At 30.9% G+C, this 21,355-nt stretch overlaps 1 protein-coding gene across 1 annotated transcript; it reads left to right on the top strand.

Annotated features, from left to right (window-relative positions):
- Nucleotides 1–1,301: 1,301 nt before the first annotated feature.
- LOC139519971 (putative amine oxidase [copper-containing]) lies at nt 1,302–20,114 on the top strand. The gene is made up of 3 exons (XM_071312301.1): nt 1,302–1,778; nt 13,696–15,780; nt 16,859–20,114. Exons 1-3 carry the CDS (start codon nt 1,740–1,742, stop codon nt 17,153–17,155), a joined length of 2,421 nt encoding a protein of 806 aa, XP_071168402.1. The 5' UTR covers nt 1,302–1,739; the 3' UTR covers nt 17,156–20,114.
- The last annotated feature ends 1,241 nt before the right edge of the window (nt 20,115–21,355 follow it).

Genomic DNA, 21,355 nt, shown 5'->3' with positions numbered 1-21,355 from the left:
TCTTTTCGAAATATGAATTTCTCAAAAGGAGCAAATGTTTCTGAAGTTTGAAAACATTTGAGTTTACGGAAAGATTGCAGTAGCTTTTATAATACATTTCGTTAAATATGAATTGGTCACTAAATACATAAAAAGATAAATTGTCAAATGTCTCTTGCTGTCACGCGACGTTGTCTGAAAGTTTTACAATTGAGTACCAACTCTCTGTTAGAGTAAGTATTCTGTAATGCAGGAGTTTTAGTTCTAAAGGTATCATCAGTACTCATTCTATAATAACTCATAAATACACTGTTGATAAGTATATTGTTTTTAACAATTAAGGTAATAATGCTTAGGCTAAAAAGAGACGGTAATTATCAAAACTGAGAATCAAAACTTCTAAGTCGAAGCAATCTAAAAGTCTTCAAAACACTGCGTAAAAACTAAAGACAGGAACCGTACCAAAACCTGGTACTCCCGAAGGTTGAAAGGATACTGCTCCGTGCGTGTCATCCAGAGGGCATCCGTCCCGTGTTGCTTATCGTAAGTACAAAATCAGTATTAGGTTTATTCGAAGAAGTCAAAGTTGACCTACTGATATGAGAGTTTTTATTTTTATTCCTATGACATGGGCTGTATTAAATAAATTTAAAAAAAAATGGTCAGAATCAGTGTAAATTAACGAAGAATAAAGATAAGATTTATTGGTATTCAATGTTCTTAGTATTGAAAGGAACCTACACATGTGGTTATGTCACTGCTGGCTGTGATATATGAATGTAAAACATCAAAGTCTGAGGAATGCCGTTGTTAGAGTTCTTTCTGTAGCACTCCTCAGCATTCATGCATTCTACTTTGGTACTAATAGCAAAAAACAACAGACTATCAAGCTCACTTATCCCTTTCAGAATTATCAAAAGCTCGTCTTCAAGGCATGAAATTTTAAAACATTCTGTCTGGTAAAAATCTATATAAATCATATTACGCGTCGATTTTTTGCTGTAAATTGGCATATTCAACCTTTTTCACAGAGACTATTATCAATACCACACACAATTAAAAACATTACCCACCCGGTATTATGCCATCTCGATTATTATTAATTTGAATACACCTTTTTCACTTTCACATGTTTACCACAAGTATGAATGGGATGAAACTATTCCCGTAATGTTCTATAAATCTTATCATTATCTTTTACAAACGTCTACCAGAATTGGCATATATAAATCAATCATAAAGGCAAATGTTAAATCATTGCTGTTACTTCACGTTAATGTATTATCATGAATATTCATATTCTTGTGTTATGATGGTGGTCAGTTGGCCATGTGCCTAAAAAGTCGAAATTTTTACTGTGCGTAGTAAAGTCTTGGAGTAAACTATAAATCTTTTAATGATATATAGTATGAATCACACATCATCATTTTAATCACACGATATATTTTTTCATTTTGGATTTGATTTTCGATTCTGACGTATTTTGACATCTTTTGGAAATCGCGATCCCTTTCAGAGTGACGAAAATTGAAAACAATACCACGTGGGCTAAACATTAGATATAAATACAAATACACGAAACTGTTAAATAACATATTCAAAATTATTCAAAACTATTCAAAACTGAGAAATTACGTATTGACCATACGCGATTGATATGTATTGATATATGATTAAGATAATTCAGGATAAATTCGTTAAAACTTTATATCAACGGATTTCAAATAATTGTTATTTGATATAAAACAAGGGATAAAGAAATGACTGAACCAGATACGGAATCAGCTAAGATGAAAATGGTAAGTAAAAAATATGAGATTCTCATCGAAAAGACAAATTAGATTATGTCCCTTGATGACAGCTATAAGGACGTATGATTTAATTCTTGAAATATACTTAATTTGTTGAGCGCTTTTATGATGTATTGTTTTCTACTCATTTCTATATAAAAATACAATTTTTCGAGGAAAAAATCTTTTAAAATATTGTCAATTTTTTTCTTTCACATTTTACATCTATTTGGATATATTTCAGATCTTTATGTTAAGTATTTTATATAATTATTTGTATTAGTTATAATTATATTTTCAATGTATATAGTATTATGTTTATATATTGTTATGTTATTTCAAATACAAAAAAAAAAAAAAAAACAACATAAAGGAAAATCAAATAAAATCAAACAAAAATTACAAAATCTTTGAACATTTCCAATACTAACAAAAATTTGAATTTAACATTACGTAACATATTAGTTATAGCACGTGTTTGATTTCTAACATTAATGAAGTGGGCATGTGGATAACTGGGTTAATTTAATAAATAAATGGTTCATAATATATAGACAAAACAACAGGTTTGACCTCCTGCACTATTTTTTTCGGTAGAGCAGTTCTGATTGTAAACAAACTTTACCATGAAAAGTACATATTATACTCCTTTCAAATTATCAGATACTATGTTGTACGTTGAAGGTTTCAAAGCAGTTGTCTATTATCAAACAACTCCGTTCATTTCTTTGAAACAAACAACCTGATTTCTTCCTTTCATTTTTTTCATTCCTTTATTCTATCTGCCTGGTTTATAATTTCATCCTGAATATGCTTACGGACGTAAGTCAAACACCAATTAATTACTTTTTCCTCCAAAATTTGATTTCATGATAGAAATAATTAAAGTATTATTTCGTAAATTTGAAATGATGAAACTGTTTTTATGCCTTTATTTATATTTTTTGTTAATTTCAAATGAACTATAAACATGTGTTTATATTTGTGTGTACCCTTATTTTTTTAACGAATTTAGTTGGTAGTATTGAGAGAATGATCGACACCAATCATATTTTCGGTTTGAAAAATGATGTTACTTATTTCACTTTGTATCCATGATTAATCTATAATGATTGTTTTTATTTTCCAAGATGGTGTGAATATAAAAAAAAATGGAGATATTTCTTCAAGTTTATCTGTAAAAACGCCATTTTGGAATGATTCCCAATATGCCCAGATAGAACAACTTTATTGCTTTGAAACTAAAATAATTCATTCTGTTAGTAGTTTGAAATGAGCTTAGCCTTTCCCTCCCTTTAATTCCCCATCATAGCATTCCCATATATTAAACAATGCGTAGTCAGTACTAGTGTTAAATTTCAAAATTAGATATTACACATAATTTGATTTTCATTCCTTTTGGGTACGACAATGTTTTCAATCTGTACAAAAATACTAAAAAACATATTTTACAACAAATCATCATTCAATATCAATTTAAATAACAATAAAAAAAAAAAGATCATTCAAAAATGGTGTGTATAAAATTAACATAAACATAAAAAAATAAAACGAAATTTTTATAAAAGGTACACCATTTTTTAGAGACAATTTAAAAAGTGAGAGTAAACTTATTTTCAGAAAAGCATTATAATTACTGTGAATTCGTTTTTTATAACATTTAATACATTGTATTTCATTAAATAAAAACAATAAAGAAGGATAAAGAGAGTAATAATCGCATTTATAGTGAATAGAAAATATGTAATTCCATAAATTCGTGACTTTTTCTGTTTGAAACCTTATAAAAGATAAGGAGATGTAATATGATTGCCAACGAAACAACTATTAAATAGAGACCAAAGGACGAACTTAAAGTCACCATATATCTTTCAACGATACCGTATAGCAAGCCCCATTCCGTCCGCTTGTCTTCGACAAAACTGGAATAAGACTTTATAAACAAATGGAGATGTAGTGAGATTGTGAATAAGACCTATTAGACAAAGTCCAAATGACGTAGACATACCGAATATGTAGTAACAATGAGAAACATAGCGAGTGCAGTATGTGGAGCAGGACATTTTTGTCCCTCATAAGAATATGGGTTTATGCCAAGTTTTTAGGTGTTGTTCAGGTTGCTCCAGAATTTTGTTTTTTATGCCCCACCTACGATAGTAGAGGGGCATTATGTTTTCTGGTCTGTGCGTCCGTTCGTTCGTCTGTTCGTTCGTTCGTTCGTTCGTCCGTCTGTCCCGCTTCAGGTTAAAGTTTTTGGTCAAGGTAGTTTTTGATGAAGTTGAAGTCCAATCGACTTCAAACTTAGTACACATGGTCCCTATGATATGATCTTTTTAATTTTAATGCCAAATTAGAGGGTTTACCCCAATTTCACGGTCCACTGAACATAGAAAATTATAGTGCGAGTGGGGCATTTGTGTACTGAGGACACATTCTTGTTATGTAGTATTTTGTAGACAATATTTTTCTTTGTCTTTTTTCCTCTTGTGCGTTTTGATTCTCTCTGTGGTATCTTTTGTCTCTCTTTTTTTCTTTCTATAAAAGATTCCCCTGCATGCCAAAGATGAAACAGTTTAAACGAGAAATCTTATGATCGGATTTGTGTTTTCAATGTCAGATTGAGATGATTTTTACAACCCATTTATAACCTGAATAAATGAACACCATTGTTGCAGGTAGGCTTATTATGAGAGAACATGTATATAGATATAAGAAGATGTGGTATGATTGCCAATGAGACAACTTCCCATCCAAGTCACAATTTTTTTTTTAAAGTAAACCATTATAGTTCCTAGTAGTTTTTTTTTCATGTCATGTACGAAAGTCACAACTTGACCACATACGCATGAAGTAAATAACCAATAAATAAGGACAAGACATCGAGGTTACTTTTCAATTAGGCAATTCAGATTGTTTGGGTTTAAAAAGATATGTCGTATTCTTGAACAAACAACCCTATGATAATTGCTTTAAGGTTACCCAACTCTGCAATTTCCGTATACGGTGCAGGAAATGCTTTCCCGTCCGGACACCTGATTTCATTCCCGGATTTCAGTGGAGTTTTTTTAGTGGAGTTCGTGTTGTTTCTTATTTATTATTTGTAACTGTTGATGTAAATGTCTTTTGGTTTTATGAGTCTTTGTTTACTCCTTGGTTTTAATTGTAACTTATTGTCTTCGTACGATTTTGGCAAATTTTAATATACTAGTAATTAATCTTGAAAATAAACAAGGACATATTCATAAAGACAAAATTCGAATCGAAGTAACATTGACTGTATGAATGGAAGTCTACATTTTCGAAAATCTTTTAAGAACATTATTTAGCCTCTTTAATATTCAAATTTCACTAAATTTTATAAATTTTTCTATTTTGACCATGTGACGACTGATACACTCCTTTTGACACCAGACTTTGAATTTGTACGCTTGTTTCGTCTTCAATTTACTTGAGTGACGCTCGAATTAAAAAAATTCGATAAGTTCGATATAATATCGGTCGTTCTTGATTTGACCTACATGTACATACCGGGATACATTGGTTATAACCTTTGACAGTGAAACATGATTTCTTACTGTCAAAACAAACAATTCTAATAAATCCAAAGCGAAAATGGTGCATAAAAAAGTCAAACAGTTTATTTCATTTGCTGTATTTTTTGTTCTTTGTCGGCGGTATGCGACCAAAAGCTGTTAGATAGTAGCGCTGACTTTGTTCTGTTATCCAAATTTTGTGCTGTTTCTGTGTATTTTGAATTTAAGTGTTGCTGTTGTGTCGTTGTTCTACTCTTATATTTGGCGTGTTTTCCTCAGTTTTAGTTTGCAACACGGATTTGAATTTCGTACAGCGGTAAAGGGAAAACGGTACTATTTATTCTGCCATAGGCGACAATACTAACATTTTTTAAATTTACCACTTTTTATAATGAAAAACTGGATAAAACAGTTATCTCCATTAATTCCATTCTCAATTTTATCTGTGGTGTTTCTATTTTTAAAATTGATGCCAAAAGGTATCATGACCAATTTCCAACGGAGCTTGTTTATATTATCCATGCACACCGTCATTTTACATCAAATTTATGAAATTAAGGAAGCCTTTTCGAATAATTCTCTAGAAAATATTTCAATAGGTTTTATTTATATTGTAAATATACACACGGCAGTTATTCATAGATAAATAACAAAATATATTGTACCGTTACACCCAATCACAACGCTCCTAACTTGACTTCCTTCACCTGCCTTGGGTACACAAAAGGCCAACATAATGATGAGAAAATATAATAGTACCTTTTTCTCTACACTACTGTTGCCTTTATTTACGACCTATGATGAAAAGAGGCAAATACGGAGGTTAGTGCGCACGTAAAACTGGATTAACCTCACCAAATTTTGTAGACTACCTGATCCATTACGTGTTACGGTGTGGTATGTTTGCCAATGAGACAAGTCTCCATCAAAGATCAAGTGACGTAAACGTAGGCAACTAGTTTATTGTTGTAAGTACGTCTTTCTTACCGGAAAAGTCGTGGTCTCTGGTACTTATAAGTATTTTAGTGCTTTCTATTATCCCTTTTCTTTTAATAAATAACTACAAAGACTTACAGATAATTGGTTCCAAATTCAACAACCTTTCAGAACTAAAAAATATTCCAAGATCTGCTGAACTAGCAATTTTTTTTTTTTTTTTAAACCGGAGAATTATTTTAATAATCGCGTTTCGGTGACGAGGAAGGAAACACTTTTGTGTCTAGGAATTTAAACAGACAATAAAATGATAGTTTAAACATCAATTAAATTTTTTTAGAATAAAAGACTAAAGAACCTCAGAAAGAACCTTACAGAGAAAATATTGTTGGTTCTATGCCACTTTTACATATTCATTCACAAAAAGTTTAAACAACTATCAGGAATTTCAATCTTTGCTCTATTTTTTCCAGACTGTGGAAATACTCAATCACTTTTTGATGTTTACAAGTTTAAAATTGATATAAATGTAAAATCTGATAAAAGAAAACACAAATAGAACATTAATTGAATCCTATCGGCTGACTGTCCTAAATACACCTATCAGAGATGTATTTATCTTTGTCTGTCCATCGACACAAAAATAAACATTATGATGAATGGAATTCTATGTTTTAAAGAAAATATTTCATATCATGATAAAAAGTATTAAAATTGAAATCCATTTCAACATGTTCAACACTTGATAATTTAGAAGTGGTTGTGTATTTTCGAGATTTTCCACAATAGAAGCGGGACTATTTAGTTTGCATCTTCCATTTCAGTACCTCTTATAATTAAAAGACCAAAGTTCCAGCTCACAATTAAAAACTTTGATTCATACCTTACCACCAAACAGAAAAACTAGATCCTTATGAACATCAAGCTTATACGAAGTGTGATTGATAAACCAATACAATAGTAAAAGAGGGATGAAAGATACGAGAAGGACAGTCAAACTCATAAATCGAAAATAAACTGACAACGCCTGGCTAAAAATGAAAAAGACAAACAGACAAACAATAGAACACATGAAAACATAGTAAACGTTATTGTCTGTCTTATTTTGCACACAGTATTTGATAGCTGATACATGTACCAAAACAAAAACAAGGCTATCAAATTTTAATTTATGAAAAAATAAGACTTCAATGTTATAATTTTTTTCAAATATGAATGAAATCTTTGCATGCAGAGACAACGACAGAATCATTGAGAAATATAAATAACTGTCAGACAAAGGAAAACATGACGTATCATGACCGTATACACCTGCATAGTCTACAAAATAATGACTATAGACAAAACTACACCTATGCAAAAAAAGAAAAAAAAAGGCACTGAAAGATATGCTTCTAGACAGACATCTAAACAGCTTATTCTTTTGTTTTGTTTTGCTTTTATTTTTATTTCATGAGGACTGAATTAACTTTCCACCCCCTCATTTTGTCTCAAAGCATGAATACAGTTTTAAAAAAATATGATTCTTTTCAAGTATTGTCTCCTTTCAAGGAGAATAATTCCATAAATCGTATTAAGAGTTGCAGATAGTTACCGTTGTATGTGTGGTAACGCTAAATAAAAATATTACGAACCGAAATGCATACTTATTGAAATGAATATTTCAAATCTTTAAAATAAACATTTACTTGTAATTGTAGCTAGCTTACATGAATGAAGTAATGTGACATCTAGAGGTTCAAGTCCGCACGTTTATCAATGGACCTCATTCTCATCGACGCATTTTTAAGACTGTGTGATATTTGTTATTATTAGTATGACAATTAAACATTCAAATTGGTAAAACAACTTGCAAATTGCTTGCTTTAATCAAAATTTACCAATAGATATCCATATCCATTTCTACATATATCTTATTACATGGATGTGTTTCTTATTCAATTGCAAAACATATGCAATTTTAACCTTGAACCGAGCGTATAACATTGACAATTTTAATTGTTTTTGTTCAGGGGCATTAACAAGGAACTTTTAAAACTTAATGTCTATAACACTTCCTTTGATTAGCATAATAATCATTACACCTTTAAATATTATATTCATACAGCATTAATATTGGCACGACAATGCTTGAAATTGTCTGTATGTATTTCATTTATCCATAAATACTGCTATTGAGTTATTGTCTTTCCGTACTCTAATTTACCGACATCTTTTCTGTTTGCAGTGACATAATCGGGATACTTTTCGTTTTTCGTCAAGCAATCGAACAGCGTACGTGCGAAGACGTGATGAAAAAAGTTATCAAAACGTGAGAGGATTATAGTATAAAGCGATTATAAAAGAATATTTGATGCACCTTATTATATAACAACAGTTATGACAAATTATAAAATACTAGTAGACTAACTGGACAATATCACTGCTTTTTGTGGATTTTGGAATCAACTTGAACATGTTGAATTTTGACTAAAATTAATATTGACCTATTATCTGTAATAGAATATGCGATATTTCAGAAAAATAAAACAGAAATATGCATTTTTTCGAATTTTAGTTTAAAATGACAGTTTCAATATTTAGATGCAGCAAATTATAAAGACCAATCCATTGACTGTAGCCAGGACAGTGCCCAGCATGAAATTTTGAAATCCTTAAACCAGACATTGAATAGTTATTATCTTACTGGTAATATAAGTTACCCTCTTCTTTCTCCATAAAACCTGAGTTGAAAAAATGGTGGATTAATAAATAAAGTCAAAATAGAATTAACTCAAATTGGGAAACTACAACAAGTAATATTTTTAATGAAATAGATATGTAAGACACTTAAGAATAACATAGATTAAACATTTGGCTTTTATTCAAGCTGCCAAAAGATAACTTGATATTCTTATTTTGTTTTAATCGAAACTGTTAGTTGGACGAAATATTATTTGTTAAATGATTTTAAGTGATATATTTATTTGACAGTGCTTATTCCGAAGGCTATGCACTATCACCACATCAGTAGCTTTAAACGTTGTACCCAATTGCAGTTTGTATTTACTACTACAGACTGAAAAAAAGGCACTGAAAGATATGCTTCTAGACAGACATCTAAACAGCTTATTCTTTTGTTTTGTTTTGCTTTTATTTTTATTTCATGAGGACTGAATTAACTTTCCACCCCCTCATTTTGTCTCAAAGCATGAATACAGTTTTAAAAAAATATGATTCTTTTCAAGTATTGTCTCCTTTCAAGGAGAATAATTCCATAAATCGTATTAAGAGTTGCAGATAGTTACCGTTGTATGTGTGGTAACGCTAAATAAAAATATTACGAACCGAAATGCATACTTATTGAAATGAATATTTCAAATCTTTAAAATAAACATTTACTTGTAATTGTAGCTAGCTTACATGAATGAAGTAATGTGACATCTAGAGGTTCAAGTCCGCACGTTTATCAATGGACCTCATTCTCATCGACGCATTTTTAAGACTGTGTGATATTTGTTATTATTAGTATGACAATTAAACATTCAAATTGGTAAAACAACTTGCAAATTGCTTGCTTTAATCAAAATTTACCAATAGATATCCATATCCATTTCTACATATATCTTATTACATGGATGTGTTTCTTATTCAATTGCAAAACATATGCAATTTTAACCTTGAACCGAGCGTATAACATTGACAATTTTAATTGTTTTTGTTCAGGGGCATTAACAAGGAACTTTTAAAACTTAATGTCTATAACACTTCCTTTGATTAGCATAATAATCATTACACCTTTAAATATTATATTCATACAGCATTAATATTGGCACGACAATGCTTGAAATTGTCTGTATGTATTTCATTTATCCATAAATACTGCTATTGAGTTATTGTCTTTCCGTACTCTAATTTACCGACATCTTTTCTGTTTGCAGTGACATAATCGGGATACTTTTCGTTTTTCGTCAAGCAATCGAACAGCGTACGTGCGAAGACGTGATGAAAAAAGTTATCAAAACGTGAGAGGATTATAGTATAAAGCGATTATAAAAGAATATTTGATGCACCTTATTATATAACAACAGTTATGACAAATTATAAAATACTAGTAGACTAACTGGACAATATCACTGCTTTTTGTGGATTTTGGAATCAACTTGAACATGTTGAATTTTGACTAAAATTAATATTGACCTATTATCTGTAATAGAATATGCGATATTTCAGAAAAATAAAACAGAAATATGCATTTTTTCGAATTTTAGTTTAAAATGACAGTTTCAATATTTAGATGCAGCAAATTATAAAGACCAATCCATTGACTGTAGCCAGGACAGTGCCCAGCATGAAATTTTGAAATCCTTAAACCAGACATTGAATAGTTATTATCTTACTGGTAATATAAGTTACCCTCTTCTTTCTCCATAAAACCTGAGTTGAAAAAATGGTGGATTAATAAATAAAGTCAAAATAGAATTAACTCAAATTGGGAAACTACAACAAGTAATATTTTTAATGAAATAGATATGTAAGACACTTAAGAATAACATAGATTAAACATTTGGCTTTTATTCAAGCTGCCAAAAGATAACTTGATATTCTTATTTTGTTTTAATCGAAACTGTTAGTTGGACGAAATATTATTTGTTAAATGATTTTAAGTGATATATTTATTTGACAGTGCTTATTCCGAAGGCTATGCACTATCACCACATCAGTAGCTTTAAACGTTGTACCCAATTGCAGTTTGTATTTACTACTACAGACTGAGCAGCTGGTAAAACAGTTTAGCTTATTGCTTCAATGAAAGGTTGTTAATGAAATGAATGGAATGAAATGAAATTTAAAAAAAGATAAAAATACTTATTAATAACATCTAAGTCCAGTTTATTTAATGTCTTTGTCATGTTGAAATAGAATGATCACCTACTCAGAAATGAAGGTGTGGAACGAAAAGGTTCGACTTGGATATAGGAACTCCTGTTCTCAGTACATTTTATACATAATCAGTTCTTAACATGGTAGGATTTTCTTATCCCAGGAATAGATTTCCTTAGCAGTATTTGTCACAACCTTTTGGAATTTTGGATCCTCAATGCTTTTTAACTTTGTACTTGTTTGGCTTTATAAATATTTTGATACGAGCGTCTGACGGACTAAATTATAATCCTTGATAACTATTAGTGGGCTTACTATTTATTGATTTGTTTTTTAAAGGAAAATAATGTTTAATTTTGATTTGGACTTTTCTAAAATAATTACTGCTCTGCTGGGATTAAAGTGAAATTATGTTCTGTAAATAAATTCATTGTATATACAAATACTAATCAAAAATACAAAGCTTATTGGATTTGTATGCAGGACACCTGTTGTCTTTAAAAAAAAAAACAAAAAAAAAAAAAACAACCTCATCCCTGACGCTCGAATAAAAAGAATAAAAAGGGTTAAATTACAAATACAGTAAAAAGCTGAAAAGCATTGAGGAACCAAACTTCTTTAAGGTTTGCCAATTGCAGCTGAGCTTATATTTTCCTGGGGTAAATAAAAAATCAGTAGTATTTTCAAATTCGAATTTTTGCAAACAGTTAATTTTTAATTTTGACCATTTCATATCATTACAGAAGTGGAATACTGGGCTGATGATACCCTCGTAAATTATTATTTATTTCACCCATCTATAAAATATATATCAGTGTTCTTAGGAAATTTATAAAACGAGTTGAATAAACATGGAAATAATGTTTAAAACACTTACAAAATGTCAATAGCTCTACTAAGTGGATAGTTGACCGAACAAAATGTTTCGTGTGCATAGTGCTAATTATTTCCCCTTAATGTTAGCAAATAAAAATGCTGCAGAAAAAAGTATCCAAATTGCAATTAAACAATAACTTCCTGGAAAACAAAACAATACATTATTGACCAACCAAACACTGTTTAGAACTAATCATGTTTACACTGTTATTAGGATAGAAGTTTCCATGTCCATATTATAGTAGGTGAACATTTTATTTCAATTTCATAAGGAGGACATGAAATAACTGGACTTGAATGGTAGGCATTATTTTAGGCTACACTGTTTTACCATTTGTTCAGTTTGTAGAGTTATACAAAAACTGCTATTGAGTAAAACTACCTAGCTATTGGTATAGTAATAGTGCAAAACCTTCTGAAGCCCAATACACATTTTATCGGTTCAAGTCCTCTTGAAAGGGAAGTTTATTGGTACCTAATATCAACTTCAGCAAAAAATTGATTGCTTGTATCTTATTGTCAAATGTATGCCAAGTATACAAATGTATTGCGTCTGCAGTACTTCTTTTGAATCAACATTTAGCCAAGATGTTTCTAAGAGTAAATTCCATTACATATTTAAAGGAAAAATGTCATGTCTATACCAAAAGCTTGAATGGGACTGAAGTATAATACTGTATTCACATAAATGGTATTTTTCTTCAAATTATAGATAAATGAAAGAAATTATAATCTTTAGATAAAAAGGAGAAAAAAAAACTTTAACATGCATGACTGGATGGATTTCAACCTTGCCATTAAGAACGGGTGTCATGATCAATTGTAGACATATAACTGTTGATTCTTCCTTAGCCCCTGCACTAATACTGTTGTTTTCATAGGATTCATGTTACTCAGTCTTCAGGTTTCTGTGAACTGAATTGTAGACTGCTGTTTATTTATTCGTCATTTTTTTAATCGTGTTATTGTCCTTTTTGTTCCATTGTTGGTTATCATCTTCTTGCTCCTTGCTTTTGCAGCTTTCTTGTAAGCAGTAACCCCCTGTCAAGAAAGCATAAGAAACAGATTCACTAGAATATTGTATCAACCAAGAAATGTATATTCTGTATCAAGGTGCTGACGAAGGGTGTTGTTCCTTGTGCTTGTAGCAGAAAGTTCAGTGTGCAAATCGATATCTTCTCTTTTTTTCCAAATATATTCAATATGAAACACTTTAGATAGGATCATGAAACTTGTTCCTTTTAAAATTGTTACACGATGATGACTGCTGTACCCATATTTTGACTATTTTATTTATTATGTCTGTTTAGTTCACGCATCATTGTAAATATAACGGAATTTGATGAGACTGTCAACAAAGTGAGAGGTGAAGCGCTATAAAACCAGGTTTAATCCACCATTTTCTACAATTGAAAATGTCTGTACCAAGGCAGGAATATGACAGTTCTCGTCCATTCGTTTTTAATGTGTTTTGTCGTTTGATTTTGCCATGAGATTATGGACTTTCCGGTTAGATTTTCCTGTGAGTTCAAAATTTTTGTGATTTTACTTTTTTCCATTTAGAGAACATATCTCCATAGCATTTGTAGCTTAGTTCTTTGGTGTAAGCATATAATTCTTACATTTGATGTGCTTTATTCATGAACAGCAAATACATTTAAACAGAGACAGAGTATATGTAAGTATGATAATAATATAAGGTTCATTTTGTTTTACAGAAGACAGTCCATACTATGAAAAGTTTGATTGACAGTGATGGGAAATGGAAATGGATATCATTAATATTTGCTGTTTCGTCATTAATTTTCCTGCTTATGAATATTAGTCTACTAGTAATAGTACTGAAAGGTTCACAAAGATCATCATCAGATTCATCCAGTATTATTGCAGATATAGAAATTAGAAATTTAGACAACAAAGATGATGTCTTCTCTCAACTAACATTCGAGGAGATTGATTTAGTACTTAAATATTTATATTCAATTGAAAGCTTACGCTTAACATTGCCAAATGAAACAAAAATTGAAAGTAGTTTTATACATACAATAGAACTACTGTCTCCGCCAAAAAAGGAAGTCATGGAGTATCTGCAAAATAACGGCAGTAAGCCTAACCGTAGAGCTAAAGTTTATATCTTCAGGGGAGATATAAGTCCACCAATGATTGAGGAGTACGTTGTTGGTGACTTACCAAATATTTCATATGGCCGTATTGCTAATGTTTCGTCAAGACATACAAGAATTCCACACATTTATAGACCATTTTCAACTTATGAATTCATGGGTATTTATAAACACGTGATAGCTCGAATAGGGAAGGATGCCAGACATGTTCTATTGGAAAGTTATAATGCTACTACAACAAATTGCGGAAACCAATGTTTAAGATTCTCCATGACACCTATTTCCAGTGGATATCTACAAGAGGGGAAAAGAAAAGCCTGGTTTTGGTTTGCATATGATGTAGAATTTTTTACTTTGCATCCCGTTGATTTCCAGTTCTTAGTTGATATGACAAGCAGCCAGTCATCAGACTGGTCCATTGAACAAATTTGGTATGCGAATAAATTGTTTCCATCTTTAGAAAATTTCCTCGATGAATACAAGTGCGGAAATATAAACAAAACACGACTGGAATTTCCAAAGGAGACAACAAACTTGTATAGTAGTTTGAATACAAGGCAACCCCCATTGTCACCTTTAAAGAGAAGAGCTCCTATTCAGATTGAACCCGACGGTCGACGTTTTTCCACTGCGGGAAATACTGTATCCTACATGGGCTGGAAAATTCGACATAGAATGTCACCTACGAATGGTTTTCAATTATTTGACATTTCCTTTGATAATGAAATGGTTGTTTACGAAATGAGTCTACAAGAAGTTATTGTAATATATTCTGGTTATACACCGTCGGCAAGAATGCTTCATTATGCAGATGGCGCCGGACTTTTTGGAACACGCCATCGCGGCTTACTTCCTGGAACTGACTGCCCTGATAATGCCAAATTTTTTGACGTGCATCTATACTCATCAAATGAAAATGGTAAAAGAACATACGAAAATTCTGTATGTATTTTTGAACATAACAACAACTCGCCTCTACGAAGACATCGTGCCTATGGTAGATCCGGAGCATTCTATGCTGGTCTTTTAGACTCGGTGCTGGTTATCCGCACAATAATGTCGGTAATCAACTACGATTATGTGATTGACTACATTTTCCATCAAAATGGAATTGTTGAAACCAAAGTTTCATTGACTGGATACCTAAGTTCATCTTTCTACTTTACAGAAGAAGAACATTACGGGGGTCATCTCCAAAAACACATACAAGCTGGTTTGCATAATCACCTATTTAATTTCAAAGTAGATTTAGACGTTAAAGGGACAGCTAATAGATTTGAAACATTAGATATTAAACCAGAGTTTAAGCAAGATCCATGGAACAGTAGAGAACATCACCAATCAAAATACGAAAAACACACAAGATACAATGAACAAGATGCTCAGTACACGTATAACTTCGAAACCCCTAAATATCTCTTGATTTCCAATCATAACGAATCAACAGCAGAAGGCCTATCGAGATCATATAGAATTAAATTCAGCGGAATTTCAAAAATGCAACTACCGGAAGATTACGGGTTTGCCAAATCTATTTCATGGTCTAGACACCAAGTGACAGTTACGAAGAGGAAAGATGAAGAGGACGCTAGCAGTTCAATATTTGCAATGTGGGATGCTAATGATCCAGTGGTCAACTTCAAAAACTATTCGCAGGATAACGAAGATATCATTGACGAGGTATTTTGTTTTCTTATTATTAATAGATACTGTTTAGCTTATATTCTGTGGCTAGCTTGAAACTAACAAACACGAGAGAAAGAGAAACCAGTTATAAATGCATATACGGTCCATCAAATTTAATTATATATCTATTAATTCAAAGTATCCAATGACCTTTACCAAGCATGCAATCTGCATCAAACTAAGAACAACGTTAATATGATAAATTTTGAAAATACAACGATATGAAAAATTATTAACATAAACATGCACTAAAACAAATGTTTTGTAGGAGTGCTATAGATTTTATACCTAAATCCTAATTGTAATAGCAATCACACAATATGCGATTGTACAGATTTCGCTCTTTAATTTAAGTAAATATATTTTTGTATTTAAAAATTGAATAATACTGATCGATTAGTTTTTAACGCCGCTTCCAGTCCTATTTTATTATTTCTTGGCGGGCAGATATTATTGGCGAAGTAAGTAGGAGAGAATTACAACCGACCGGTGGTGGGAAAACGAACAATCCTAGTCAATTAAGAATGAAGTCGAGCGCATCTGTCGCGTGCTAGATTCAAATTCACATTATCAGTGTTGTCATGCTAGTGATACAGTAGTTCGACTACTCAGACCTTTCGGCTATGGAGGCCACAAATTGAATTTGAAAATTACATTGATCTTTTACACTTATTTGTTTTACTTAGAACATTTGAAATTTAAATTAATTTAAAAGTATTACTCGTTTAATTATCAATTATTTTATTTGTTCAAAAAAAATCAACCGTATAAATACCATATGTCTGCTTTTGGTGTATATCGCGAAGGTTGCACTCCGACATTTTCTACATAAGAAAATGCCTGTACAAAGTCAGGAATTTGACATTTGGTATTCATTTGTTTGATCTATTAGAGCTTTTGATTTTGCCGTTTGATTACGGACTTTCGGTTTTGGATCTTCCTAGGAGTTCGGTATTTTTGTTATTTTGCTTTTTAAATTAACATTGATGATTTAAACGATGAAGTTTGTACATCCATTATGCAATTACAAAAGCATAGGTTGTTTAATTTAATTTTCTTTTTTTTATTTCAGGATCTTGTTGCTTGGATAACACTAGGCACTCAACACATACCACACAAAGAGAACATACCAAACACCTTGGCTGCAGGGTCGCAGCTTTCATTTTTTCTTATTCCTTACAATTACTTTGACGAGGATCCATCCATGAGGTCTCCTGATTCTGTGCGAATCGTCCCAAAAGATCCGAAACGGCCTACAGAGGGAGCAATTGTCGAAAGGGGGAGTGGTTATAAAAGGACAGTTTGTATTCCGACTAAGAGTAAAATTGATGAGTTTTTGGCAACAAATAGTACTTTTATCTTTACTTAATAAATTTCAGTCAAATATATTAGAATATTAATTTTGGTTGTAGTGTAATACGTTTTACACTAATTATAGAAAAATGACGTGACGTAGATCGGTTAGAATTTTCATGAATTCTTCAATCATGCAACGGTCAAAGTTCCAGTAATGAGTTCTGAAATTGTTCAGGGAATAGTGAAATAGAAGCGAGTATTTTGAATATACATTTAATAAAATTGCAATGACAAAATAAAATGTAAAGAACGATGCATTCCATTTAATCGGAAATTTGTTGTTGTTATTATGTTTTGAATTACTTGTTTCTTCAAAAAGCAGCTTATTGTTACTTGTAAAATATTGTAAATAGTAGTCTAGACATATGTAAATATATTTATTTATTAGACAACTGGCATTGCATATGAGGATTTCCAGGATCATTTATGTATATACGACTTGATATGTAACCAGTTAACAGAATAGAAATTGTTAAAAACACCAGTTACATAGAAATATTTTGAAATAATGATATATTCTACACATGTTGGTGCCTTTGAGTGAAGATTTAAAGTCATATGAAACTTCAAACAAATTAAAAACAAATAATGCATATATTTTTTTATAACTTAATATCTAGTTTTTACTATAAAATTTATGTATTATATACTTTTTTCTCAAGACAATTCTATAATTTGTCAAATTCAGAAGAAATTTCCTTTTTTTTTTAAATTGTTTGCTTCCAGTTAACAATTCGCCGATATGTTTTCTGTATGCAGTGAACTTGGCTTGGCCTTTCTCGTATAAATCCGATGATGCCAATAAGTATAAATCTGTCATTGAAATAAACTACTATACATGCATTGGTTTAAGAATTGGATAAACATTATTTTCCACCAGTTACTCGTTTCATATGACTTTAATGTATATTGTAAATTATTGTCACGTTTTCTTGGAAATTAGGCAACCGTCTATCTCAAAGTGTAAAAACTATGTTTTCTGTATTACCTGTTAAAACTTGAGATTATTCAAATCCAAAATTCGAATCTTATATTGTTTTTGTCAGGTGAGAAAATATACTTTAAGGACATGTTTACCATTCATTATATCTTTGTTTCCATTGTTTTATTTTTGAAGTAATAAAATGTATAAAAGTAATAATTATTCCATGTTTAATCTGTGTACAAGTATATTGTGTATATAATTATTATAGATTTAGGCAAACTTTATTTATATGTGATATGTTTGAAATGGTTGTGATTAATGTAATACCACTTTTATTAGGAATAGTTTTCTTTTTTCTACTCAGCTTGACCGATTCTTACTTCTTACGGAAGTCTATTATTTGTTATTGATTTCTTCATTTGTCATATAGAATAATTTTGAAAGTCTCATTTTATACTCCCACGCCACTTGTAAGGTCTCGTGGTAGTGCTCGCATTATAAAAGCGTGACGTCGTGGGTTCTATCCCCCTATTTTCGTGGGTTCTTTCCCCGGTTAGGTCAATTCAAAAACTTCAAATTATTAGTCATTTGCTACTTCTCCGCCAAGAACGCTGATTTTAAAATTTAAAGCAGGACAGGTTAGCTTTGCGTCAGCATTATGTACTATCACCATTTGAGTAGCCCGTTTAAATCTTTGAATATTTAGCCACCAGTGAATCAATATTTTATAATTCCAGCTTTTGATCAAATTTATCCGTCAGATATAAACTAAACAATATCTAAGTCAATGAAGCCATAATAGTGATGTACTGAATCAAAGATAAATTTGGTGTGAGTGTCTCCAAACTAACACAAAAGGGTACTGTAAAGGAATTCAAATATTATTGTACCTCGGAGAAAATTCCATTGCATAGTCAAAGCCATAGGTGTAAATGTATGTTTAACAGTTTTGTTGATAAGTGTATATGTACTAGATGTATTTTATATTAGATAACCACATATCTGTGTATTTTGGATGATAATTTTTTATTCAAGTTGATAAAGTACATACATTTTACATTTGTATATACATGTGACTTGTAGTTAATAATCAGTTACTAGTTGAATAAAAAGACGAAGGTATATTTATATAAACCTGAGTTCAACATTCCAGAAAGATAGAACTGTGTTATATTTACATAATATTGTAATTCGTGTATAAGATGTGTGATAGATTGATTAATATACTATAGTGTTAGGATTTGCTTCATTGTGAACTATAGTTATAAGCAACTTTGAACTGTTCAAACGAATTAATTTTGGTGAATTTATTATTCAAGGTTTTTTTTAATTCGTGACTATGCTCCGTCCACTGAAATTCACGCATTGTAAAGCAAAACTGCACCTTTCATTTCGGGCAAACTTACTATTTTTCGAAAATGTCAATCACTAAAATGAAATATGAAAAACCATTTCTGTAGTTAACAGACGAACGGAGATAATTCAATCATAAATAACGAAAAAATTAGAACATATCAGAAACTAATCAGCCTGAGAAAAGAAAGGAAAAGAAAAAACACGAACAGTTTTATATTTTTTATAATAAGATTACAAGTTAATATTGATATTGCAACAAAGCATGTTGACAAAATATTGTTTTTCATTTCAAACATTAGTTACATGTTATTATGACTTTTGTTTTAACACCATTCTGAGTATCTAAACCCGCCCACAAAATAAAGTTTTAACTTGCGAATTGCTCATCTCTCGAGTTCAGTTTAAATCCATTCAGAACATTCAAGAGATTATTGGAATCAATTTCAGTATTTATTTGAGACAATAAGCAATGTACGTTTATATTATTGATATGAATGCAAGAATGATACTCAATCATTATACTATACTATAAGTACTTTTTTCATCACCATGGCTTAACCTCAAAATAAACGGAACGTAGAATTCATGCTTTTTAATACTCTAGTACATTATATTTATTTGACTGCATTCATTTACAGTATATATGTTTGTTTTTATTTATTGATTGTTAATTAAATAAATATTGCAGAAAGACTTTATTTCATATTGTTTAACTGCCTTTTAACTTGCCAAATAAAGATTGTGTTAGATTATTAAAGTTTTGAATTATTTTTTTACAAATGGTAAAAAAAAATCCTTGATACCGAGGTTATACCTTAAAAGAGAATCGAGAAAACCAAAGGGACATTACAAACAGTTAAACGTCAAAATAAATAAAAGAGGAAGCATTCTTCTGGATTAAATTTAATAAGGAACGCTTAACCAAAATATTAACAACCAGGAATTTATGAAAACGTATAAAGTAAGGAGTTGTATGACCCGAAACCGAAAATAATAGACCAAGTGTGTTGCGCATTTTGATACATTGCAATGCTCTGTAGTAACAACTAGGGGTAAACCAGTACCCTTTATTTGTCAATTCTATATTTTCCTCCTATAACTGTACTGCTAGATTATGGTGAACATTTTACTTTTGTTTGATATGACATAGCAATATCATTCGCACTCCTGCTTTATTTGTTTACAAAATCAAGAAAATGATAAAAAAAAAAAAAAAAAAAAAAGGAATCATGACCAAAAGAACGAAACAAAGAAGCAAAAAAACTGTTAAAAAAATTAAAAAAACAAAATTTGTGACAAACCGTAAACAGGTAATGTGCTTCAGTGACTAATCAATATCCCTTCCCCATGTCACACAATTCACGTTAGTCATGTTTTTTTTTTCGTAGAAATTTTAACGATTTTTCGAATCTTCAATGTTCAGTAAATAACTTTCTATTCATTTTTTGTTGTAAACTGTACATGGTTACATCAACATCATGCAAAATTGGGGTCAGGTGACCGTATTTCTGTTACTTACACTTGGCCTACTTTATGTGCAAGATTCAAACAAATGTACCAATCTTAAAAGATACTTTGCATGCATATACTGAAGTCGAAGAAAAACAGCTATGTATCGTTTAAGATAATGAAAGAAGCAGTATATAGGTTTTCAAAATCGATAGATCGAAATAGAGAAAACAAATCCAGGTAATAAACTAAAACCGAGGGAAACAAAAGAACAACAGGAACACTTAAAAGTACAACAAAAAGAAACGACAAAAAACAACAGGAACACTTAAAAGTGACAACAAAAAGAAACGACACCATACATAATCAAAGTACTGAAGTACTGAACATCAGAGGACCTCAAGTTGTGTTGAATTATTGATAAATGACATGTGTTTATATTATACCTGCCGGACAGATATGTTCACCTTACAATATAGTACA

Source organism: Mytilus edulis, chromosome 4 (assembly GCF_963676685.1).
Source record: "Mytilus edulis chromosome 4, xbMytEdul2.2, whole genome shotgun sequence".
Lineage (NCBI taxonomy): Eukaryota > Metazoa > Mollusca > Bivalvia > Mytilida > Mytilidae > Mytilus > Mytilus edulis.
Note: the sequence above shows the minus strand (reverse complement) of the source record. Positions and strands in the feature narration are given on the sequence as shown.